The 25,790-nt window shown below is 44.9% G+C and overlaps 2 protein-coding genes across 5 annotated transcripts in view; one reads left to right on the top strand and one right to left on the bottom strand.

Moving 5' to 3' along the window:
* The window catches only part of GNPAT (glyceronephosphate O-acyltransferase), a 35,336-nt gene extending 31,738 nt beyond the window's left edge, over window positions 1-3,598 (top strand). For all 4 annotated transcript variants that reach the window (XM_072823086.1, XM_072823085.1, XM_072823087.1 and 1 more), the window contains 4 exons: window positions 684-783; window positions 864-957; window positions 1,899-1,960; window positions 3,308-3,598. In XM_072823086.1, coding sequence (XP_072679187.1) covers window positions 684-783; window positions 864-957; window positions 1,899-1,960; window positions 3,308-3,351 — 300 coding nt within the window. In that variant the 3' untranslated portion in view covers window positions 3,352-3,598. The remainder of the gene's footprint in view (window positions 1-683; window positions 784-863; window positions 958-1,898; window positions 1,961-3,307) is intronic.
* Window positions 3,599-20,856: 17,258 nt separating this feature from the next.
* On the bottom strand, window positions 20,857-25,730 carry EXOC8 (exocyst complex component 8). Its single transcript, XM_072823077.1, has one exon. It carries the CDS (start codon window positions 25,588-25,590, stop codon window positions 23,407-23,409), a length of 2,184 nt encoding a protein of 727 aa, XP_072679178.1. The 5' UTR covers window positions 25,591-25,730; the 3' UTR covers window positions 20,857-23,406.
* Between the last annotated feature and the right edge of the window lie 60 nt (window positions 25,731-25,790).

Here is a 25,790-nt window from a genome sequence, read left to right as displayed (position 1 = left end):
GGAGTGGTTAAAGAGAGGGGATTGGATAAATGGCCAGCAGGATCTGGGCAGATTCAAAGGGAGAGGGGAGTTTGCAGTGGAACCCCTCAGAGAGGCCATACATATTTGCCAGAAGAGGACTCTGGCTCTGAGCTCCATGTGCTGGTCAGAGGCCACTGGGACCGACGTCCTGGTGGGGCAGTGCTCTGACTGAAGACATAGCCCCTGTGCAAAGTCCAGCATGAGTAGGTATTTGACAAATGCCACTTCTACTTGTAAGCACCTTTCTGCAGTAAAAGTCATCGAGCATTTTGGGACCTAACAAACTGTTAGATGTTTTTAGGGAAAACAGTTACACAAAGTCTGGCCCCTCTCTTCGTAAACAGAATAAGACCTGCTGATAGTAATTCACTTAATTTGCAACCCATTAAAGTAAGAAAGTGTCTTGTAGTAAATATCAATACTATTTCAAGCTTTTTTTTTCTAATTTTCTAAGCAATGATACAAGCTCCAGAGAGACTTGCTAAGAATTCTGTAGCTTTTCTGTGCTCCAGCCTTGGAGAGTCTTTATTCTGCTCTATCTATAGTGTTGCTTTCTATTAAGGGGGTGCCATGTCGCATTGGCGGCTGTTGCATTGTATTTGGATTGTACTTTTTGCATTGTACTTTTTCTCTCTTTCTCTCACCTTCCCTGTTAAAATCAGATAATTTGCAAATACCTCTTGAATGAAGAAGATGACAACTTCACTGAGAAGCAGTACTTGGCTGGAGTTCGAAAATTCACTAATCAGCTTCTTGATCAAGGTTAGCCACACCTCTGTGGGTGGTGACTTCTTGTAGTGGAGAACAAAAAGGGTCCACTCACGCTTTCTCCTCTGTTGTAGGCACCTCACAATGTTACGACGTACTGTCTTGTGATGTACAGAAAAATGCCTTAGCAGCTTTTGTGAGGCTAGGTGTGATAGAAAAGAAGAAAGTGTAAGTATTGGGCAGGACTGCAGGGCACTGGAGGGTGGTGATAGCTAATGGCTGCTGAGCACAGGATATACAGACCAAGTCCTCTAAACGTGATATCGGGCTTCACTCATTAATCTCCAGAGGAGTTATTGTCAGCATGAGTTACTGTGCAAATTTTATGTAGTTATGAATAAAAATGGTATTGAGGGGTGCCTGGGTGGCTCAGTGGTTGAGCATCTGCCTTCAGCTCAGGGCGTGATCCTGGGTCCTAGATCGAGTCCCACGTCGGGCTCCCTGCGGGGAGCCTGCTTCTCCCTCTCTGCCTCTCTTTCTGTGTCTCTCATTAATAAATAAATAAAACCTTTAAAAAAAATGGTATTGAAGCAAAGAAAGTGTTTTAGGCCAGCATTTTGGCCTTGGCCTAATATTGAAATGTATAGATTAATCATAAGAAAAGTTTTGAAAAAACAAAAAAAGTTTTGGAGGAGTGTAATAGAGTGTGTGTGTGTGCATGTGCTTGTATACACTTACATATATACACACAGACGTACATGTATGATAGATAAATACACCCATGTGTACATGCAGATAGTTAGATGTTTCCTCTTCTGGGTGAAAGAATTTAAAAGTGACCAAGCTTCGTGAGGAGAGTCTCATAGTATGTCTCTCCTGTCATCAGAAGGATGAAGCATGAAGCCAACAAGTGGAGCAGGAGCAACAGGCTTGTCAACTACTTAAAGACTGGCCTTGAGGAAGACTATTGAAAAGTAGCTGGCTCAGTCAGTGGAGCCTGAGACTCTTAATCTTAGGGCCATGAGTTCAAGCCCGGCATGGGGTGTAGAGATTACCAGGAAAAAAAAAAAAATAAACAAACCTGAAAAGAAAAGTAGTCTCACTGTATAAATAATGAACACCTCCCCCTCCACACCTGACTTTAAAGAGCTTTTTGCTTTTTTCCCTAGAAATGGTGACAGTGTATTTAATGTGAATGAACCTGCCATGACAAAATTAGAAGAGATGCTTGGTAAGTTCAATTTAGTGACAATACGATGGGTTTTTATTTATTACCATATAGCAAAACAAGAAAGTATAACTGTGGCACCAAATACGCTATCAAAATGAACAATAGAGTTTTAATATAAACAGAACTATTTATATCATCTAGGTTTTTCCCAAGGAAAGTGACGAGAAAGTGCAGAGAACACACAGCAAGCAGAACCTGGTCAGTCTTCTACAATATAACAATTATCAGCTTCTAGGTTAACTAATTAGGGTCCAGGATCTGGATCCTTCACATCCAGTCTTGGTGAACATGGAGAAAATACTCCTCATCTGAGTCCTTGGATTCATTCTTTCCCTCTCTACTTTTAGATCCCTTCTTTCCCCAGTAAAGGGTTGTGGTCAGTGTTTAGCGTACAGATTTTCTGAACTCAGAATTGGGGCTGATAGCACATTCTTGAGAGAATAAGCCAACCCTTACTCTTCTCCAGATGCCATCAGCTTCTCAAATAGTCCAGCCCAGAAAGGTAGGGTCATTGTGGCTTGAAGAGAGAGTCTTATATCCCAAGAGTGTGGATATAAGGAAAGAGATCTAAAAGGTCTGAAGAGGTAGCAAACACTTCTCATAGGAATGATGAGGTAGTTTAAGAAGGGGAGGGTCTTAGTATTCAAAAAGAAAATACTTATCTGCTGATTATATTGACTAAGCACTACATCGTTGAGTGGATATTCTTATAAGTAGTAAGTTTGTAACTAATCCTAATTCAGTACATTTCTCCAACCTCATGGAAGAGCTTCAAGTGGATGTCTGGTGGGATGAAGGGAACCCATATGGCTAAAGGAAATGGTTGAAGAAAAAGTGTAGAAGGGCAAAGGAATGGTTGACAAACAGGGAAGGTGGAAATATTAGTTTATTGTTGAAGAAAACATGAAGGTTGAAAAAAAAAAAAACATGAAGGTTGAAATCCTAGTCTTGTGTTTGTATTATGTCTGAAATCTTGGAATTTGTATCCTTGAAGTTCAATTTTGAATTTGGTTAGAGGGGCATATAGCTGAAACAAACCCCCAAACCCTCATTCTGTGAGGGTGATGGAATTGATTTCTTAATCATCAATGGCAAATGTAATGTGGGTATGAATGTACCAGAACATACTAGACTGGAAGTACCAAAAGCAGACTGAGTTCTGACCCTGGCTCTACTCCTGGTCCTTGGAGGGGTGGAGGGGATGGGGGCTGCTGCTGCTTCCCCTGCAGAGGGGCAGGTGTCTCTGTCGGTGCCCTCTCAGCCTGTGAAACCACACAGAGCAAAAACAGCTTTGTGAGGAAGGGCAAATTCAAGGTCATTTCATGGGCTGTCTTTTTTTTTTCTTAGGTTGTAAGACACCAGTAGGAAAGCCAGCAACCGCAAAACTTTAATATTGCCAAACAGTTATGAGAAATTTGGTCACATAATTGCTATCATCGAAGGACTCTTACTCCAACAAGCAGGGACATGAAAGAAGAGAGCCATCTGCTCGTGGTCTGTGAGAGCCATGGGCTCAGCGGAAAGGAAGAGGTGACAGGTGCAAGCAATCAGTGTGACCCTCTCCACCACGACAGTTAAAAAGGCAGTTGTGTCCAACTCTGTGTGTGTTTTAAAATAAAATAGTCTTTTGGAAACAAAGCCCACTCCTATTTCACTAACACTTTCAGCTTATTATTACATGTGTCAAACTTTGATGCCGACTTGTGCATTACAGTGTGACCTCGACCCTGAAGGCATGGCTGTGAGAAACACACCACTGGGAAGGGTACACCTGTATTTCTGTCGCTGTCTTTATATCAGGTAGCCTCAAACAAGTATAGATTTGACAGAGATATGCAATTAATTTGCTAGCTAATGTTCAAGTTTGCCACCCAGGGGCCTTATCATTGAAACTGCTTTAGATAAAGTATGTGCACCAAAGAGAAGTTATATGATGTATCATGAATAGGCTTAAGAAAAAAAAAAAATAGGCCTAAGAATTTGGGAAGAGGGGTGTCTTGCTGTAGAGCAATCGACTCTTGAGCTTGCTGTCGTGAATTTAAGCGACTGCTGGGTGTAGGGATTACTTAAACTGTCAGGGTGCCCAGGTGGCTCAGTCAGTGAAGCGCCTGCCTTTGGCTCAGGTCATGACCTCAGGGTCCTGGGATCAAGCCCTGGGTGTGGCTTCCTGCTCAGTGGGAGGGTCCGCTTCTCCCTCTGCCTCTCCGCTGTGCTGTTCTTGCTCACTTACTTCCTCTCAAATAAATAAATCACTTAAAAAATCAAAATAAAAAATAAACTTTAAAAAAAGTTCACAAGAAGAAAAGTTTAAAATGGGTGAACCCCAAAAACTGACAGAGAGCCACCTCTGGAAAAGGACATTTAAGCTGAGAGTTAAGATGCACAGGTGTCAGCTGTCAAAGTGTGAGAGTAGGGGCCAGAGGGGCAGGGTGTGCAGAGAGAGTAGTGATCAGAACGTCCTGGGGTTGGTTCGGAGAACCTGAAAGACCACCACGGCCGACATAAGAGTCATGGGCAATGAAATTAAGAAAGGCTGGTGTAGGGATCTGGGTGGCGCAGCGGTTTGGCGCCTGCCTTTGGCCCAGGGCACGATCCTGGGGACCCGGGATCAAGTCCCACGTCGGGCTCCCGGTGCATGGAGCCTGCTTCTCCCTCTGCCTGTGTCTCTGCCTCTCTCTCTCTCTCTGTGACTATCATAAATAAATAAATTAAAAAAAAAAAAAAAAAAAAAAAAAGAAAGGCTGGTGTAGTAGTCTGCTTGGGCCGCCAGAACGAAATACCAGGCTGGGCGGCTTAGAAGTTTATTTTCTCATAGTTCAGAGGTCAGGGTGCCAACAAGGTAGGGCTCATCCTCTGGCTTCTCCCTGGGCTTGTGGGAGGCCCCACCCTCATCACTCCACATAGCCCCAGTTGCTTCCTGAAGGCTCCATCTCCACAGTGGTGTTGTGGGGGACAGGGCCTCAACATCACAATTTGCAGGTCACAATTCAGACCATAGCAGCAGGGTCAACACACATGAGGGCTTAGGGACTCATAAAACATTTGAGCTGAAATACAAGTGCCGTGGAAGATGTTGGGAAGCATCAGCGTGTGGTGCCAGGACTTGCTGTATCCAAATTCCTGGAATGTGCATTTGTTCTGCAGAGGCCGGGCTGTTTTTGCTGCACATGCAGTTGTGGAGAGCCACTGCTCCAGTCCAGGCCTTGGTGGCAGAGGGGTCTTCTGTGTGGCTCTGCTTGCTTGGGAAGCCGGAGAGTTATGTGTGCTGATACTAAGTAGAGGAGACAATGAAGCAATGTTCCCTGGCAAAGGATTTTATGGCACGCCAGCTAGACAGGCAAGGGCACTTGGCTGCCACCACCCAGGGAGAGGGAGTCAAAGCAGCTGAGAGCCTGGGACCCAGGCCAATTCTTGCTGAGTAGATTTCCCTTAGAATCCACATACACACCCAAGTTTGGTTATTTGGGTTTCTCTATGACATTCATACTATGCATATAAATGGTGAAGATGAGTAAGATGACTCGTTTACACTGCAGACATTTCAGGTCTTGGGATACGTGCCTTTCAGCTCCTCTCCTGGCCAGCTCTGACATTGGAGCCAGTGAAGAAGCAGATCGTAGAGGGCAGGAAGATGGGGTGCAGCCAAAACCAAGTGAGGCTTTGGAGCAGAGGCTGCTGTGAGGGATGAGGGAGGGAGACTTTATCACCTCTGTCTCTTCAAACCCTCTCAACTCACCCAAGTACACTAACATCTTGGAGGATAGCATGCTTCCTCTGCTAACGCACTTTTAAAGCATGTATCCTGTACTCTACCTCACAATGCTCCTGTACACACCCATAGTTTTAAACCACACTGCTGTCCCTAAGCCCTTCCACTCGCACCTTTCTATAAATTCTAAAGTTGCCACTGCTTTGAAGTAAGGAAAAAGGCCCATAGCATGTGGCTTTCCAAGGAAGTCTCCTATCCAAATGAAATATAATGTAGCAGCTTAAGAATGCAAGGTCTAGAGCCCAACTGGGTGTGAAATCCAACTCTGCCATGTGCTAGCCCTGTGTTCTTGTGTGATCTGTTTACACTCAAAGCCTCAGCTTCCTTATCCATAAAATAAAGAGTGATGGATAATCCCTCTTGGGCTGTGAGAAATAGAAATGCCGAGGGGCACGTGGCTGGCTCAGTCAGTAGAGCATGCAACTCTTGGTATCGGGATTGTCTGTTCAAGCCCCATGTCGGGCATAGAACCTACCTAGAAAAGCAAAAAAGAAATAGGAATGTTAGTAAAATATTTGAAACCGTCTTTGCTAATAGATGTAATCTCTTATTGTTGATGGGGACACACCCTAGTTGGCTTCTCAGAGAAGATGAGATCGGCTGCTTTCAGGCGGTTCCCATGGCCGTGGATGCTCGCATCCCTGACCTACAACCGTAGCAGCCTGCCTCAGCCCAGCTGCCCAACCCAACAGCAGTATGCTGTCGTACAGAGCTCCAGCACCTCACTCAAGACACCTGCTGTAATAGAAACCACTTCCACTAATAGAATGAGAACATTCAATTTGGGTTAGAAAACAGATTTTGATGCCTTGTGTAACTTTGTTCATATCTTTACTTTTTTCTCTAAATTAAAATGACCAACTCTGACAGAAATAACTATCTCCCATCAATAGATTCAAATGTCATTTTTTTTTTTCCTAGAGCCCACTCTGGGCCTGCTGCATAGCTATCAACCTGGGATTCCCCATCACTGTCCTCTTGGCAATTTAGTTCACTTTTCTGTGTTGGATTCCACTCTTTTGGATCCCATTTCTTCCTTTTTGATCAGTTCTAGTGAATCCGGTCTCTAGCTGTTTGTGGGATTAATGTATTAGACTTCACATGTTCAAAAATGTCTTTTTTTTTCTGCTCTCATAGTTGTCTGACAATTTCGCTGGGTTTAGAATTCTAGGTTAGAAATCATTTTCCCTGAGAAGTTTGAAAAGCAGTTCTCCATTGTCTTCTAAAGTTATTCTTCTGAAGTCAAAAGAGCATTCTGATTCTTGAACACAAACTATTTGCCTTTTCAGAAAGCCTTTAGGATCTCTTTTCTATACTTTCTGAAATTTCGGGTGGTGTGTTTGCTGTCAGTGTTTTATGTTTTGTTTTCTGTGGATTAAATTTATGATCTTACAGTTGAGGAGGTCAGAAGCCTGAAAGGAATCTCACTGGGCTAAAATCAAGATGTCAGTGTGATCAGGAGGCTCAAGTGGGAGAATCTGTTTCCTTGCCCAGCTCCTAGATACTGCCCTCATTCCTTGGCTTAGGGCTCCTTCCGTCTCTAATCTGGAGGCTGAGGAGCAGTGCCTGGAGGGGCAAGGTGGGCAGGCTCTCTGGACCTCTAACTGCTTCTGTCACAGGCTTCCAACAGCAGAGCTCCTCTTCATGCTCCTGCCTCTCTCGAACCTCTGATTCCCGGGCCTTGCTGGGGTTCTCTGGCACTCATTGACTGGCCTTGTCTCCAGGTTCAGGTTTGTATCTCCTAAATCAGTGAAGTCAACCACTCATTTGTTGCCTTTCAGCTCACAAGTATTCAGCCTGTAAGGCTTTTGCCAGATTTCTCTCAATTGTCTATGTTGAAGAAAAAATGTTTGGTAATTTAAAGCATACATGTTACCTCTCTGTAAGAGAAAGGCCCTTCTGAAAATTTTTTTCACTTTTATTGTGACCTTTAACAGATAACCTTCTGTAAAACCAGTTTGCCTGTGGCGGCGGGGGAAAGGTTTTGCCTGAATGTACAATCAAGATTGCATCAGCATGGTTGGAACAGTCTAGAGGCCCTTGAGGGCCCCCAAGAACTGGCTAATATTGATCTGCAAAGAGCTATTGAATAGGCACATCCCTGAGACCAAACTATGTTTACATGGGAGGTTGGCTCAGGAGGTATCAGCATCTTCTGGAACAAAACTGGATGGAGGGATGCCTGGGTGGCTCAGTGGTTGAGCGTCTGCCTTTGGCTCAGGTCATGATCTCAGGGTCCTGGGATCGAGTTCTGTATCGGGCTCCCTGCAGGGAGTCTGCTTCTCCCTCTGCCGCTCTCTCTCTGTGTCTCATGAATGAGTAACTTATATCTTTAAGAAAAAAAAAAAAAAAAAACAGATGGAGAACAGCTCCCAGGAGTCAGGAAATGAGAAACCTATTAAAGTTATTGACCATGAAATAAAAGGAAGATGAGAGGAAAGATCACAATTATCTCAGGGGGAAAATGGTTTTGGGGTCCCTAAATTGCTGCTTCTATGTAGGCTCTTAGGGTTTGAAACACTCTTTGGAAACTAGGCCATTAAATACTGAGAACATGGGATCCCTGGGTGGCGCAGCGGTTTGGCGCCTGCCTTTGGCTCAGGGCGCGATCCTGGAGACCCGGGATCGAATCCCACGTTGGGCTCCCGGTGCATGGAGCCTGCTTCTCCCTCTGCCTATGTCTCTGCCTCTCTCTCTGTGTGTGACTATCATAAATAAGTAAGTAAATAAATAAATAAATAAGTAAATAAATAATAATAAAAATAAATAAATAAATAAATAAATAAATAAATACTGAGAACAAAAAGGCAACAATCCCACAAATAGCTAATACATGAAAATGAACTTGTCTTAGAAAGTGAGTCTGCCTCAGCTGTGTTAGCTGGGAAAGAAATATGTATTTTCTGACTGCTTCATTTTGACAATGAGGCAAAGTGATTTGTCCAACATTCTGGCCCCCTGAGAAACTCTCAGAGGTAGAATGACCTCTCAGTTTCTTAAGGCAGGCTTGGAGAACACACCAGACCACATCTGTGTAGTGAATTGTAAGACACTGTGTTTTTTGCTTTTTAAAAAATGTTTGTAGTGCCCAGGCGACTCACCTGGAGAGCTGGTCTATCTGATCGAGCGTGCAGACTGGCAGCTTGTCCCACCAGGCTGGGTCTTTGAGGTCTAGGCATGGCATCCAAATCTGATGGCTCCTAGGAGACATCCATCTCAGCGACACTGATGGGAACAAGTGGAGGTGGGCCAGACAACCCGTACTCGTCTTGCGCTGAGCATCTCTGTGCAAGGAGGGGTGAAATCTGAGAACTGACAGGAGCAGACTCAGGGAGGCCTCAGCCAAAGGTTAGCGCCCCAGCCAGCACGCGCTCAGGGGCAGCACCACACGTGCATATGCTGCTCATAAAAACGATATTGTGGAATGGTAGCAGAGCACTTGGCCAAAGCAGAATCAATATCTCCCATTTTTTCAATGACATGTTTTTGTTCTGTTTTGGTTTTTTCTTATCTGATTTTCCCTCGTGATCTTTCTTTTGACGACTGGTACTAGACTCCTTCAGAAGTGAATTAAAAAGTCTAAAATTAGGGCACCTGGGTGGCTCTGTCACTGAAGCGTCTGTCTTCTGCTCAGGTCATGATCTCAGGGTCCTGGGATTTGTCTTGCTACACTGGGCTCCCTGCTCCATGGGGAGTGTGCTTGTCCCTCTCCCCCACTCGTGCTTTCTCTCTCTCTCTCTCTCTCTCTCTCTCTCTCTCTCCCTAAAATAAATAAGTAAAATCTTTAAAACAATATTTTTTTAAATTAGAAAAACTCCATCCCCCTTCAGGTTGGAAGCGCCATCACTGTATTGCCCATACCCTGTATTTCCCAGCTGCAGATTTTCCGCAGACCGCACCAGTGTGACGACGGAAAGAACAGGGCTGCGAGTTCCTACGCAGCTTGTTTGTTCTCTCTGCCTACTCGGTGGGGATAGGACCGGTTTACAAGGGCCCAGCGCTGCCTGGGCTCCTCTGAGCCCCCGGTAGGTGGGTGTTCTGGGCGCCCTGGCAGCTGGAGACAAACAGCAATCCTAAGCAGCTAAGGTCTATTAAGCACCCACCCTACACTTAATTAAATTGAAATAGAAGGTGACGTTATGCTCAAAAACCTGCAGCTTAACCTAGCACACCGCTTGTCGTGGGCAACAGCCTCCGAACCGAAGCGCTTCGTTTGGGGGCAGTAGGTGGGGGTCCGTGTGAGGCCTCGATGGCCCTGTGGTGTCCCCTGCAGAGGGAAACCCTGGGACTTGCTCTATTTCACTGACCCTTAGGGCCACTTGCTGCTCGGCCCCGCAGCTCACTGAGTCCTCAGGACACGCAGGCGGGGGTCGCAGAAGGGGACCCTCTTGGCATCAAGGAGAGAAGCGAGCTGCCTGGAAGGTCAGCGACAGGATGAAGTAAATTGTCTTCTATTTCCCGTTTCCATTCCACGAATGCCTTGCGTGAAAGAATCACACATGAACAAGACTACAGAATCCAATTTTTGTTTCTTTTAAAAACAAAACAAAAATCTCAGGCCAGAGATCTAATGGCTGAAGCCACAGGAGCCCAGGCAAAGGCCCAGAGATGCTCAGGGCAGGAGCCCCAGGAAGCAAGAGCTCCTGGTCACTTCAGCTGCCCTGGGCCCCTGCTAGGGATGGAAGGGCCCTTCCCACAGCCTCGGTTCCCTGGTTCCCCGGTTCCCTGGTTCCGGTGAGGCTGCTAGGGCTCCCAGCTGCGCCTACAACTCTACTGTCAGCCCTGAGACCGCCCTCCCTCTCCCTCCCTCTTAAGATCCTCCTCCTCCAGGTGAGGCCCGGTATATGTACCTATTACATAGGTGGATGAATACCATTTCTTGATGTTTTTGGTGTTTTTCTCCTTTTATTTTTCCTTTTCCTTTTTTGCAGTTCAAGCACATAACTAGACTTCGTTCTCCACGTCTAGCAGCTGAGTGGAAAGCAGCAAGTTGGCAGCAAAATATTTCCCTCGGAGGCTTTTGTTTTCGGTCATTTAAACCCAAGGCAGGAAATAGGATTTGCAGGAAAAAGCAGAGGGCCTTGACAGGAGCCAGGAGGAGGGAGGGGGAGATGCCTCCCCGCCGACCCCCCCAGCCCCTCCCCCAAAGAAAGAAGTTGGGGTGGCTTTTGCCTTGCAAACTGTCTCCCAGGCCATATCAGAGCAGAGGAGATTGGAGAGAAGCAGTCTCCTAGGAAAGGGTCCCGGAGGTGACCCGCAGGACATCTGGAGGAGCCACTGGGAGCGCAAAAGAGGGACCCCCCTTCAGTAACCCCATGGACCTATGATTGGGGGACCACACCACACAAAGCGCTGTGCTCCAATGTAGCCCGCTCCATGTCTGGGGGGCAGCAGCCCCATCAACGCCAGAGGTTAAGGTTAGAGCTAATGAGGATAACGAACCAGGCGCTGCTCCTTCCTTAGGTTTGGAGCTATTGAGAAAGAGACACAAGTGTCAGACGGATGGAGATCCAGTTTTATTCCTGATAACACTGGACTCCAGGCTGTGCCAAGGCACAGGCGGGTCTGGTCCTCTGCCACTGTGTCAATCCTAGACCTTCAGCAGAAGCAGAGCAAAGCCCTAAGGGAACTACAGGCAGCTAGGCTACAATGGGATTATTAGTAGTAGTTTTAACATAAGTATTTGGGACGCTTTTATTTGTCCCAAGGATTGCAGTTGTTGAGACATACTGAAAATTGTTGATCTAAATTCAAGTTAAACTGCACCTGGTGTCTAATCTGGAAGCTCATCTGGCCCAGCCAGGTGCGGGAATGGCTCTGGCAGCGGAGGAAGCCACAAGTGGTGGAGCACTCAGGACAGGCCCCGAGGGACAAGCAGGAATCCAGAATAAACTGGGAGGTGCCGGGTAGGGTGAAGGTGGGAGCAGAGCAGGGGAGGGAGCTGGCACAGAGAACACTAAGCCGGCCCCTGCCAGGGCCCCTTTCACAGGAACTAGTCAGACTGGATTGAGCCAGCCAGAATGCAGGACCGATCAGAGGTCCCGTGGGAGCCAGAGCCACGGAAGGCGAGGGCACAGTCACAGACCGGGTGGATCCTGGCCGACGCGGCTCCCGGGTCCTCTCCCGCCACGTTCCCAGCGTGGTCTTCCCTGCCCAGCTCTGAGTGCGACTGGCAAGTCCTCGCCTCTACCTCTCTGTCCAAACAAACTCTCTTGTCACCCTTCCAAAATCTGTTTTCTTTTCCTCTGGAAACTTCCTGCTGCTTTTTAGCCATCAATGAACTTCTTCTGGGCTTCTGTATTGTTTTAAGTGCTTATGGCAGTGATTACAATAATCTATTTATTTATACAATAATAATTTTATATTTATGTATTACAATAATTTATTTATGTCCCCTCTTCTCATTTAACTGTGAGTCTTTCAGGAGATTTGAATCAAAGTTATTTAGAAAGCCATCAGACCCTGTCTTGTTTCCTACTCCTTAAAGCCAGGACTCCCTGTGCCCACGTCCATGACAACTGGAGATTTTTTCCTCTGATGAAGTAGTGCCCAAGAACAAGACGAGATGTCTCCTCAGCTCCCTGAGCTCTGTCAGTCACACCTCAAGCTAAGAGGCTGGCAAAGTCTGGGCAATCTGACAAAGGGGTGCCAGTGGAAGCTCTGACATCCTGGTCCCCAGATTACCTCACACTGGATGCCCAGAGTTGGCAAGACCCCACCCATGTGCTCAGAGCTTCTTGTCAGGTTTTTGGTCCCCAAATTGTAAACATGAGTAGCAAGTAAATATTACCTCTTTCATGAAAGAGATGAAGAAAAGCAGAAGATGCATGAGGTGGAACAAAGCTTCAACACAACCACCACAACAAAACCAGATATTCTGAATATCCTCAGTGAGATAAAAGGTGCTCTCTCAGAAAAGGATAGTCACACTCAAAGAGAACTCCTGGAAATTAAAAGTATGGAAGCAGATATGGAATGAAAAATTCAATAAGAGTTTGGAAGATGGAGTTTCTCACAAATTAGAGTAAAAATAAAGATGAAAATAGGAAAATAATGCTCTTTCCTTCTGAGGTTCTAATTGCATGCATTCTATTTCTCTGTTTTGGTCTGGATACTTCCAACTTATCTTCCAGGTCATTCACGCTGGGTCTGATTTACTCTTAAATCCATCTACTGAATTTTCAATCTCAATTTTTGAATTTAACAGCTCTGGACATTCTACTTCATTATTTTGTTGTTGGGTTGTTGTTGTTGTTGTTTAGCATCCAGTTCTCTGAGAAACTCTCAGTGTTGCATTTATTTCTGTGAATGTATCTGTGCTCTTCTGTTTGGATCTTCTGTTGGTCTGTTTCTGTTATGTATTGTTTCTCTTGGATTCTAATCAAATGGTCTCTTTTTCTCATTGTTATTTTTGAGTGCTAGATGTTGTACATGAGTGAATGTTTGAGGCCTGGAGAATTTTATCATCCTGGTGAGAGATGTTGTATTTGCTTCAGGCAGGCTGCCAGAGGCAGTAGCCACCTAAGATCCCCTTAATCCAATTTGGGTTTAAGGTGGGGCCACCCATCAGGATTGATGGCTTCCATCCTCTTGATGGCCTCTTTATTTCATCTTTATTCATAGTGTATAGACTTTTAGGGTTCCATTCCAAAATTTAGATGGGACTTTACCAGGGTTGCCTCAAAGTCCAGTTTTTGTCTCCGTAGCTCTGTGTGTCTATGGATAGTCTGTTGACAGCCTGTTTCTCATTCTGCCACTTTGAGCATCCTGCAATTCAACCTAATTCTGATATTAACTACCTGGAGTTAATGTAGATCCCTCAGACCCACAGGACTGCCCGCGCTTCAGGTGCCAGCTGCAAGTCCTCGGTGTCCTCAATCTACCCTCACTTCTACCCATCTAACTATAAATTTGGGGTCTCCCATGACCACCACCAACCCCGCCCTGTCTCCAAGGTTTGATATCCAGCTAGAACAACTCACAGAACTCGGAAAGTGCTATATTTACAATTACAGTTTTATTGTAAAAAATACAATACAGAGATAGCCAAAAGAAAGAGACATATGGCAAGGTCTGGAGGGGACAGAGGGCCAGAGAAGTCTCTGTCCCTGTGAGGTCTGAATCCCAGTACCCGCTATGTCCACCAACCAGGATGCTCCAGGAGCCTTGTTCAGTTTTATTGAGGTTTTCTGACATACACAAGCTTGATTAACTCCCTGCCATATGATTGAACTCAATCTCCAGTTTCCCCTGCCTCCTAGGGTTTGGGGTGGGAGGGCTGAGAGTTCTGGTCTTCTGCTTTTCTTTTTTTTTTTTTTTTAATTTTTATTTATTTATGATAGTCACAGAGAGAGAGAGAGAGAGAGGCAGAGACATAGGCAGAGGGAGAAGCAGGCTCCAGGCACCGGGAGCCCGACGTGGGATTCGATCCTGGGTCTCCAGGATCGTGCCCTGGGCCAAAGGCAGGCGCCAAACTGCTGCGCCACCCAGGGATCCCAGTTCTGGTCTTCTGATTACATGGTTCGTTTTCTGGTGATCAGTCCCCATCCTGGAGCTTATTAGGGTCTCACCAGGAGTCGCCTCATTAGCATAACAAAGACACTCTTACCGCACTTGGGTCCAAGGGTTGAGAAGCCTTGTGCCAGGACCAAGGAGAAACACCAGATGAGTATTTTTATTAAGCTACGCCTTCAAATATGTTCTTTGCACATATGTTTTGTATAGTTCTAATTGTTCTCAGGGAAGGACTGGTCAGAAATACATAGTCCACTATAACTGGAAGCAAAATTTCTTGTCAATAGATACTATTTAATGAAAAAAAGAACAAGAGAAAAGAAAAAGCTGAGAAACTGAGTTCTATTATTATCATTATTTGATAATTTATATTTAAACAGCCACATGTGGTGAAGGGAGTACATATCGGACCTTGGATGTTTCATCTCTAAGAGAAAGACTAGAACCGCTCACCTCCAAGTCCCCTTGCATCCTTCCCAGCTTCCCAGCATCTCAATGGCTACAAGTCTGCAGGAAGGTGCCTGGTATCTCCGTTGATGCGGCTGGCTCAAAATAACTGAGACCTTCAAGCTCCAGGCGACCGGGTCTAAGTGTTACAATTCCCAATTATGTAGGAAAACGTGATTTTTTTTTTTCCAGGAAAAACCTGAGGTAAGGGAAAGAACAAGAACAGAAGAGAGATGATACCATGACCACATGAAAAATGAAAATGTTTGACATCTTTATTGGTGAGCTGTTACAGAAGTAGGTCCACTTTCCAAAATTGTAGAGCTAAGAATTATGCATTCCAAGATGTGCAAAGTTTATCTCCAACCAGCTGTTAGCGATAATAATAAGTAATAACAACCCAGTGGTGATGGGGCAGGGTGGGGAGTTGGGTGTAGTCGAAACAATGACAGAATGTTGACAATTGTTGAGGCTCGGTCATGAGGACATGGGATGGTTAATATTACTCTGTCACTCTCTACACAATGAAAACATTCAAAATGAAAGTCTTTAAAAATGAGTATCCTTAGGGGCACCTGAGTGGCTCAGTTGGTTAAGCTTCTGACTCTTGATTTTGGCTAAGGTCGTGATTTCAGGGTCATGGAATCAAGCCCCAAGTTGGGCTCCATGCTCAGTGCGAAGTATGCTTGAGATTCTCTTTCTCTCCTTCTGCCTCTCCTCCTGCTCCGTCTCCCCCCTCCCCCCCCAAAAAAAAACTATCCTTAGACCTCATACATTTGTATAAAAAACGTGCTGGAAAGACACACCCACAGAATGGAAAGAGTGGATCTTATTTTTAAGATCACACTTAAAAATTTTTTGGAAAGGTGATGTGTTCAAATATGAAAAAAAAAAAAATCTATAGGTGTGTCTCTACCCCTGTCTCCACCTAATCAGTTCTAGCTGGTCGGACCCCTGCCGAATTTCTACGCAAATATGTGACTGTATTTTCTCATTTTTCACTTGGCTCAGCAGTTGAGCACCGGCCTTCGGCCCAGGGCCTGAGGTAGCACAGCAGATGATCATAGTGCACTTTGCCTTATACTTAACACATTTTATCTTTTTAAGTAATCTCTATGCCGGACGTGGGGCTTACACTCAAAACCCCAAGATCAAGAGCCATGCTCTGCCCACAGCTTGCCTGGGTGTCTCTCGCCTCAGCAGCTAGGCGGGTGCTCCCTGCTACGCCCCTCTTGCTGCTGCAAAAACTGAAACCTGTTCACATGTCTTGTGTTAATCTCCTTCTTCTCCTTCTGGTTTCTCATTACAGTATATGACACCCCCCCCCCCATTTTTTAAGAGAGAGCGAGCCTGGGGGCGTGGAGAGAGGGACGGAGGGCGAGGGCGGAGGAGAGGCCCGCACGGGGCTGATCCCACACCCCTGAGATGGGCCCTGAGCCCAAGTCAGGCGCTCAACTGACCGAGCCACCGGGGAACCCTACAATATCTTATGCTTTTTATACTCATTCCTCGGTCTTTGGATATTCTGGGGTTTTGTTTGGTTTTGTTGTTTTGTTTCATCTGTGTTCTCTCTGCTTTGCATTTTTCAATACTCTATCGGTACCTCTCTCCTTCTGCCTCTCCTCCTGCTCCGTCTCCCCCCTCCCCCCCCCAAAAAAACTATCCTTAGACCTCATACATTTGTATAAAAAACGTGCTGGAAAGACACACCCACAGAATGGAAAGAGTGGATCTTATTTTTAAGATCACACTTAAAAATTTTTTGGAAAGGTGATGTGTTCAAATATGAAAAAAAAAAAAATCTATAGGTGTGTCTCTACCCCTGTCTCCACCTAATCCCCAGCTCAGAGATTCTTTCCTGGCCGGGCCTGCCTACTAAGAGGCCCATCAAAGGCAGTCTTCATTTCTATTACGGTGTGATGTGGCGTTTTGTTGTTGTTTTGTTGTTTTATCTCTAGCATTTCTTTTTTTTTTTTTTTTTCCTTTAAAATTTTATTTGGGGACGCCTGGGTGGCTCAGCAGTTGAGCACCAGCCTTCGGCCCAGGGCCTGATCCCGGGGTCCTGGGATGGAGTCCTGCATGGGGCTCCCTGCAGGGAGCCTGCTTCTCCCTCTGCCTGTGTCTCTGCCTCTTTCTGCGTGTGTCTCTCATGAATAAAGAAGATCTTGTTTGAGAATGTGCACACATGAGTGGGGGGGAGGGCCAGAGGGAGAAAGAAGCAAGCAGACTCCCTGCTGAGCAGGGAGCCCAACCTGGGGCTGGATCTCAGGACCCAGGATCATGACCTGAGCCGAAGGCAGACACGTAACCGGCTGAGCCACCCAGGGGCGCCCCTGTAGTGTTTTTTTCCTTTAGTTCTTAAGATTTCCATCTCTCGGCTAATATTGCCCGTCTGTCCTTGCAGGCTGTCTACTTCATCCATTAGAGCTCTCTGCTTATTAGTCATAGGTGTTTTCAATTCCCAGTCTGCTAATTCCAACATCCCCATCATGTTTAGTTCTGACGCTTGCTCTGTCTCTTTGTTTTTTGTTTTTTTTTTAATTTTATTTATTTATGATAGCACACAGAGAGAGAGAGAGAGAGAGAGAGGCAGAGACACAGGCAGAGGGAGAAGCAGGCTCCATGCACCGGGAGCCCGATGTGGGACTCGATCCCGGGTCTCCAGGACCAGGCCCTGGGCCGAAGGCAGGTGCCAAACCGCTGCGCCACCCAGGGATCCCCTGCTCTGTCTCTTTGAATTGTGTTTTTGCCTTTTGGTATATGCCTTGCAATTTTTTCTTGGTAGCTGGACCTGAGGTCACCAGGAAAAAGGAACTGCTATAAATAGGCCTTGAGTGAGATGATGGTGGCTGGGGGAGGGGGTGGGGTGCAGAATTCCATCATCTAGTGATTAGGTGGGTTTTTTAGCGAATTTCAGAAGTGTTTCTCAGCTGTTTTCTCCCCCTTGGTGGGGGACAGGGTGGCTAGAATGGGCTGGGGTTGGGTGGTTCCCTTCCCCTGGTCAGCCAAGCTCTGATAACACTCCAGCAGGTTAGGCTCAGGTTAACTAGTTTCCCCTGAGAGCAGACTTGGTTAAGAAAACAGAGGAACAGGGGAAGCCTGGGTGGCTCAGCAGTTTGGCACCTGCCTTCGGCCCAGGGCCTGGTCCTGGAGACCCGGGATCGAGTCCCACACTGGGCTCCCTGCATGGGACCTGCTTCTCCCTCTGCCTGTGTCTCTCTCATGAATGAATAAATAATTTTTTTTTTTTTTTTTAAGAAAACAGAGGAACAGAGTGCTCTGTCTCATTTCTGAATGTTCTTTGCTCCACTCGCAGCTGAACATCTGAGGGGTTTCCCTCTGATGCTTAACTGTGAGAACCTGGAAGGAGGTAGGGTTCACAGTATTGTGGGGGTTCCCTTTAGGACTGGGTTCCCTTGGGTTTTTTAACTCTCAGAGTTGTGCACAGAGCCCCCAGTTTTTGTCATTATGACTGAGGTTTCTCTCTCCACGGCACTGGTCTCCGCAGTGGTTTCCACCCCGAGCCTCTGCTCGCCTAAGGCAGGACTTCCCACATCTGCCAGCTGGTTTGCCTTGTGTCCCACCCCACTCTTGGGGATCCAAGGAGACTTGTTGATTTTTTTTTTTTTTTTTTTTGGTCTGCTCAGCTTTTTATTTGTCAGGACAGAGTGCAACTTCTGAGCTTACGTACAAAACTGGAAACTAGAAGTGTTCTTAAAAATATATTCATAAATTATGTAAGCTTAATGGGTAAATTTAATTTAGGAAGTATGCAAATATTTTTTGTAGGATAAATCTCCAAAAGTGGTTTGTAGGGCCAAGGGGTTTGTATACATCTGTGGTTTTATTTTATTTTTTTTATTTTTAAAAGATTTTATTTATTTATTCACAAGAGACACAGAGAGGCAGAGACACAGGCAGAGGGAGAAGCAGCCCCCTGCGGGGAACCCTATGTGACTTGATCTCAGGACCCTGGGATCACGATCTGAGCCGAAGGCAGACGCTCAACTGCTGAGCCACCCAGGCGCCCACCTCTGTAGTTTTAGATATTGCCAAATTGCCAGTGACCCACTTTATTCCCACCAGCACTATCTGAGATGACACAGACAAATATTTTAGAGACTTTTCAACACTGGCTTGGCTCTTTGTCTAGTGTGTTTGGCTAGGTAGATAATAAATCTGAGAGTATGTCAATATATTTGGTGAATCAATCGTGACACTTAAAAAACAAGCTCTTAAAAAATAAAAATAAATTAAAAAATACAAGCTCTTGTCCGGCAACTTTCCTATATAAGTGACACCCACTCAGCTGTTCAGGAGTTTGAGCACTTATTGTAGAAGCCAAGTTTCATGTAGCTTAATGCCCCATGAAATTTCTTCGAGACTGTTTAATTTTACCAATTACAAAGATTTCAATAATGTACAATTGATGTTAATGGGGCACCTGCCTGGCTCAGTCCACAGAGCATGTGACTCTTAATCTCAAGATCATGAGTTCACCCACATTGGGCATAGAGATTAAAGAAATATAATGTTTTATTTAAACTTTAAAAAAATCTTTTCAAGATTTTATATTTAAGCAACCTCTACACCCAATGCAGCACAACCCTGAGACCAAATGTCGCATGCTCCACTGACTGAGGCAGCCAGACACCCCTAAATGAAATGTTTTAAACAAAACCAAATTGGTGTCAATGGAAATAATCTGGTTTTAACTATCCCATTAACTCAAACTTGCCCCTTTATTTTTTAAAGAAAATTATAAATTATAATGTCCTGTGACAGGGGCGCCTGGGTGGCTTAGTTGGTTAAGTGGCTGCCTTTGTCTCAGGTCATGATCTCATGGTTCTGGGATTGATCCCAGCCTTGGGGTCCCTCTCAGCGGGGCATCTGGTTGTCTCTCCCTCTATTCCTCATCACCGCCCCTGCTCGTGCTGTCTCTCAAACAAATCTTAAAAAAAAAAAAAAAAAAATATTCCTGTGACATAACACCTTTAACAGAATACTTACACTTATGAATGGGTAAGCCTTTGAAATAAGGAGCAATCTGTACTAGAGAGATGTCGACCATCAGCCATAATCCAATGATACAGTTCAGTGGCTCAGAAGCCAGCCCTAGAGAAAGCCTGAGTTCAAATCCCATCTGGGCCATTTAGGTAACTCTTTGTAGGTTGAATTATTTGCAAATTACTTTACAAAACAACTCTTTTGTCAACTGATGCGAAGATTAGATAAAATAACCTGATAAAGGTGCTCATCACACTGTTTGGAACACAGTAATCAGTGGTAAATGACGCCCTAAAGGAAGACTCCCACATTGCTTATCATACTTGAATTTTTTTCATATCATATCAATCATATCATATCATATCATATCATATCATATCATATTCTGATTATGTTTTTTGGCTCAAACGCCAATAATTCCATGAGGACTCTCCAAACTCCTCAAAAACATGTTGCCCTCTTCCTTGTCAGTATTCCCACGTAATACTATGAAAATGACAACACACAGGGTTGTTGTCTTTTTTGCAACATAGTCTGCATCCAATTATTTAATTAACATTACGTTAATTGTAATTTGCAACACACTATTGTGTATTTAATTTACTCTCAGTTTTCCCAATTTTTTCCTCTATTTTTTTTCCAATTCTCAAGCATTTCAGAGAAAGCACACTCAAATTTAGTTTGTCCTCCCCACCCCACATTATAGTCAGTGTGAGGCATAGCATTTAATACTTTTATTTTTCAATAAATACTCTTAAATCAATTATATGTGAAAGTTCCCTCAGATCTATCTGAATTGAAAAACATTCCTTTGTCATTTATGCTCCTAGTTCTTAGGCCATATGGCCTACATTTATTTTCTTCATTTATGGATGGGCAGATGATATAAAATCCACTTTTTAGAGCAAATTCACATTTTGTATATCTGAAATTTCCCATTCAAGGGAGTCCTAAAAGAACTGAGATCTGATTTAATCACAATTCTGATAGTAAGCAGAACACATATATAAATTAGCTAACAGTTTCCTACCTGTCATCCCCATAAAGACAAAAACAAACAAAAAAACCCATTTAGACTCGTAAGATAGTATTTCAGTAATGAAAACATAAGAATATTGAATCCTAACTAAAGAAGAGAGATTTAACATTGTAACACCAATTTTATCCAGTGTAAGAAAAATTTTAAGCTTTATTTTGATAAACATTTCAGATTCCCTCATATCACAGCATATCAATAAGCAAAATGTACATATACTGATTTTATACATGTCAAGTTCCAAATTCCCAATCCTAGGTAAGCAAGTTGCAAAATACTAGTGCCAATAATTTAACTATCGGTAGTATTATAAACAAAAATAAGTGAGTGTTCAGCACTTTAAGTGAAATGAGGCTTTAATCAAATAAGAGACTTAATTCCACAGGGTGTTTTTTTTTTTTTTCAACAATAATTAATTCAATCAAGTCTGTGATTCCAAGCTCGAGTGACAGACAGTATATGTTTGAAGCAAACAAGAAAAGGCAATCAACTCTTAAGTGGTATATTACAGAATGTACTATATTTTTGGACAATCTCTAACTGCATTTGATTTTTAGGACTTGTTTTGGAGTCTGAAGAAACAAGAATTAGAGAAAAGACCTCTGACTCCACTTTGAGGATGTTACTCAATGGCTCTGTGTTGGCACAAAGATACATTATAACACTGGTGCTCTTTGATCAACTTCCCACACTAATTCAATCACCACCAGCAGACTACCTTCAGCTACATCTTTGATTGAGAAATACACAAATTTTACCCAAAGAAAATTCTGTACTTCCAGTTTTAAAAAGCAGACAGTTCTATGAAGAAGCAACCATTTAAATATCTGAGTATACACATTTAAGTTTTTACAACTTCATGCCTTAAGTTTTGATTTCAGAAGTATTTCATGGACCTAGCATCAGATATTTACACAACATGTGTTTTATACAATATAATTTTAGAAACTGTAAGTTGCACAAAATAATAATTTTTTTATCAAATTCAAGTTTCCAGTGATCTTAAAAAAAAAACACAAATTATAACTGTTTTTGCTCAGCTGAGATACCCAGTTATGGTTATTATCTAGAAAATCCTAAATTTATGTGAAAAATTAAAGAAAATCTGTAATTTTGATAATTTTCAACCTTGAAAATGCATAGCTAAAAATAAATAAAAGGGCTCCTCAGGCAGTAAGTAACTGAGTCAGGGAACTTCAGAAACCCTAAGCCACTCTTGGAAGGTATTTTCAGTTTTACATAATTTCCAGTCTTAATACCACTATTTTAATTCAGATAAAAGACATGACCTTTGGAAGTCCTTGGCATCAAATGGCACGTTTGGACAAGAATCACAACTGGAAGCTAGAGGAAAAAATGGATCTTAGCATAATTTCTCTCAAAGTATGAGGAATCTTAATATAATCAATGCACAATAGAAGCAGTCGTTCAGAAATCTTGGGAAGCTCAAATTTCTTTAGCTCTTTTCGTTTTACTAAACAATCCGAAGCATTATATTTACTTTTAAGAACAAAGGATAATACAAAATAAAACGAGAAAAAGGCAGCACGTAGCATTTTAGTGGGAGTCACCAAAAGTTCTTTTTCTCCCTTGGCCTTGGGTACATTATCTCACCTTTATCTTCACTTTGCTTAAAAAAACAAAAATCTCTGCTCAAAGCAGTCGTACTGAGAACAATAGCGGTTTGTATATTTTTCCTAATTTCCCATGCACCCAGATGCTGACATCTAAACAAATATTTCAGTGAAAACTTTTCTCCCATTTGCATGAAGTCTGAGCCACTATATAATTTGCAATGGAAAGTGGGGGAAAGCAGCTAAAAATCACGGGAGGCTGCCAGTTTCCTCAGTCTCTTTCTCTCTTTTTAAAATCATTTTAATTTTTTAGTATGATAAAGACAAAAGCTGCAGCTGAAAATTCACATGGTTCAGGAATATGTTGAAAAAAAATTTACTATAGTCCTTAAGATTCAAGTAAGTGATCCCAAATCAAGTATTAGAAAGCTGCTAATTAGGTGAAAATAATGAGCCACTCAAATTACATTGGCAATGTTTGCTGAGCTGTTTTTTTTTTTGAAAGCTTCCCCTTGTATTCTATAAGGATCCATGTATTTGAGTCCACAAACTAGCCACTTTCAAGAAGGTATTCTTTTGACCAAAATTTACCCTAAAATCAATTTTCTCAATTCCTTTCTTTTCCCAAAATTGTTTGATCACATTTTAAGGCGGGGGGAGTGTATGAAGCAGGTCGTTTTGCACGGCACTTGTACTCTTAAAGATACCTAACATTTTAGTGAACGGGGAAACTTCACAACATACTTAAACACCACATACTTATATTATTTTTCTGTGCTGCCTAATATATACTGTAAGAAAGTGTGTTATGACTCAAAAGGATACACTGAAATGCTATAGTGTGGCAATATATTCATTAGAGAGTTAGCATAATTTAAAAAGGAAGCATATATTTTAATAATTCCAATGTTTTGTTATTTGGGCTTAATTTGAACTCTTTTTCTTTCTTTTTTTCTTTTGATTCTGCATTTTTATTTGAGAGGGTGTCTTTTACTTTTAAGCTGTGTTCAAGACTATAAAGAGTATCCTAATGCAACTTAATATAAATATAAATAATATATAAGCAATATATACGTATACATATACACAGAGCCAAGCATCAGACCACTGATGTTGTACTTTCGGGGTTCACGCGAATAAGTCTAGATGCATTTCTCAGGTCCTGGAGTTGCTTGGCGGGTTTCCCCACACCTTCTTCAAACCTTTTCTCCACCACAGGGAGGACGGTCTCATACAGAAAGGACGCATTCTGTCTGATAAAAGCCTTTTTCTCCGGATCCTGCTCACACCGAAGGCTATAATCCACATGCTGCACAGCAACCAGGATGATTTCCACCAGGCTCTCCAAAAGCACCATGTGCAGCTCTGGGAAATACAGCTTCAGCGCTTCTTCCAAGAAGCCCATGGTCTGTTTGGTAAAGGCAACCACCGTGTAACTCAGGTTCACCCAGCAGTCATCTCCTGTGTACTGCTCAAAGTTTCTTACCCCACAACTCTTCATCTCCTCTTTGAGTTTGCCCAGGGCTTCTGGGGTCATCAAGTTCATCCTCCTCCACATCTCCTCAGAGTTGCGATGCTTAGTGGCTTCGATTATGATTTCTTTGTAACTGTGCAAGGCCCCTTGGATGTCCTTCACCAGAAGGGCATGGATGATGAAGGTGAGGTCCAGTCCGATGTCACCCAGTTGCTGACAGTGCTCCTTTGCCACTTTTACACACTCAGCCGCCGTGGAGAGGCTCTCCTTACTATCGAACACCTGCTTGCTAAAAGCATCCACAAACATGCCCATGGCTGATCTCGCCCAGACCACAAAGGCAGAGTAGCAGCCGCTGTCAGTGCCTGCAAAATCCGTCTCAAATTCCCTCGCAGTCTCAAGAAGGCTGGTAAAGAACACGTGGCAGAGCTTATGAATGTAGAGTAAAGTGGCGCCTTCGATACGAAGCTGACGTATTGCAGTATGCACAGCTGCTGCCCTGTTTCTCAAAAACAGCTCACAAGCCTTTGTGCACTGGCCAAGGCGGATGAGTTGAGAAACTGCCCTTCGAGTCGCCTTGGGACCGCCTCTCAGGGAACGATCCGGGGACAGTTCGAAAACTAGCACCTCGGTGAGCTGTCGGACCCGCTCATCCACTTTGGCCCTTAGTTCTTTAACAGGAGGTGGACTGGGCTTATCTTCTAGGTAGTGGTTCAATTTGTCCAGCAGGTCAACGGCTCCTTCAAAGTCCCTCTGCGCGATACAGACATCCAGGTCTTCGGGCAACTCCTGGATCCACTCCACTGAGAGATCCACCTTCTCCTCTTCTACCTCAGGAGTAGCTGGTTCGTCCTCTTCCTCATCCTCAAATGGGTTCCCGGCTTTGGAAGTCACCTGCGGTGGTCCGCGAGGGGCCGCTGCCTCTTCCTGCTCCCTTCGCCGCTTTTCACTGAGGGCCCTCTTGGTTTCCTCCAGCACTTCCAGCCACTCCCGTTTGATTTTAGCATTCTCCGCCTGGAAAATACGGCTCTCGGGAAACATCAACAGCTTGAACATGTCCTTCATGGGCGGGTTGTCCTTGACATTGACCACGGCCAAACCGTCCAGGGGATAGAGGGCGTTGTAGCGATACATCCCCCGCCGCTGTGGCAGCCAGGTGGCCACCAGCAAGCAGTCGTTCATGAGGAAGCCGTGCACCCGCTGCAGTTGCGCCATGTGGTCAGCCTCGTATTCCACCAGGTCCCCGTTGTACACCAGGTACTGCCCCGGCGTCTCCAGCAGGTGCCTGCAGCCTTCCACCTTCTCAAGCAAGGTGGTGAGGGTGCGCTGCTTCCCTTCCTCGCCCGGACCCGAACTGTCGCGGGAGGCGCCCCCGGGAGCGGGAAAAAAGCCAGCCTGGCCCCGCAGGTGGTCTCGGCCCCCCGCGCCGCCGCCTCCCTCCTCCCCGCCCGAGGCCGCGGCAGCCCCGGCGGCGGCGGCGGCGGCGGCCGGCAGCAGGGTGAGCGGGATGCTCTCCAGGCTGCTCTTCTGCTCGGTCAGCAGGTGGCTGAGCTGATACATCTCGCTCTCCAGGTAGGAGATCTCGCGGGCCGTCTCTATGAACTGCCGGTAGTTCTGGTAGACGTTGCGCTTCAGGTTCTGCGCCGTCTCCTCCGCCAGCGCCTGGATGCGCTGCCGGTGCTCCTGCAAGTCCCGGTCGCCGTCCGACTGCTGCGAGAGCTGCTTCACGTACAGCCGCGCCTCGAAGCCCCCCGACTCCAGCTGCCGCCGCAGGCGGCTCGCCCCACTGTCCGACATCGCCATCGCCATTTCCGTCCGAGGCTCACGAAGCCACTGTCACTACCGCCGCCGCCGGTGCCGCCGCTGTCGAGACCCACCCAAGCCCCGCCGAGCTCCGGGGCTGAGGAAGCAGGATGGAAGAGAGACGAGTACGCCTGCGCCCGAGCCTGAGCTTCGGGCACCGCGCCTGCGCAGGGGGCCGGGCGCAGGCAGCGCGCATGCGCAGGGGC

Source organism: Canis lupus, chromosome 4, assembly GCF_048164855.1.
Source record: "Canis lupus baileyi chromosome 4, mCanLup2.hap1, whole genome shotgun sequence".
NCBI classification, from domain to species: domain Eukaryota; kingdom Metazoa; phylum Chordata; class Mammalia; order Carnivora; family Canidae; genus Canis; species Canis lupus.
The sequence above is the reverse complement of the archived record's forward strand: the minus strand, read 5'-3'. Positions and strand labels throughout refer to the sequence as shown.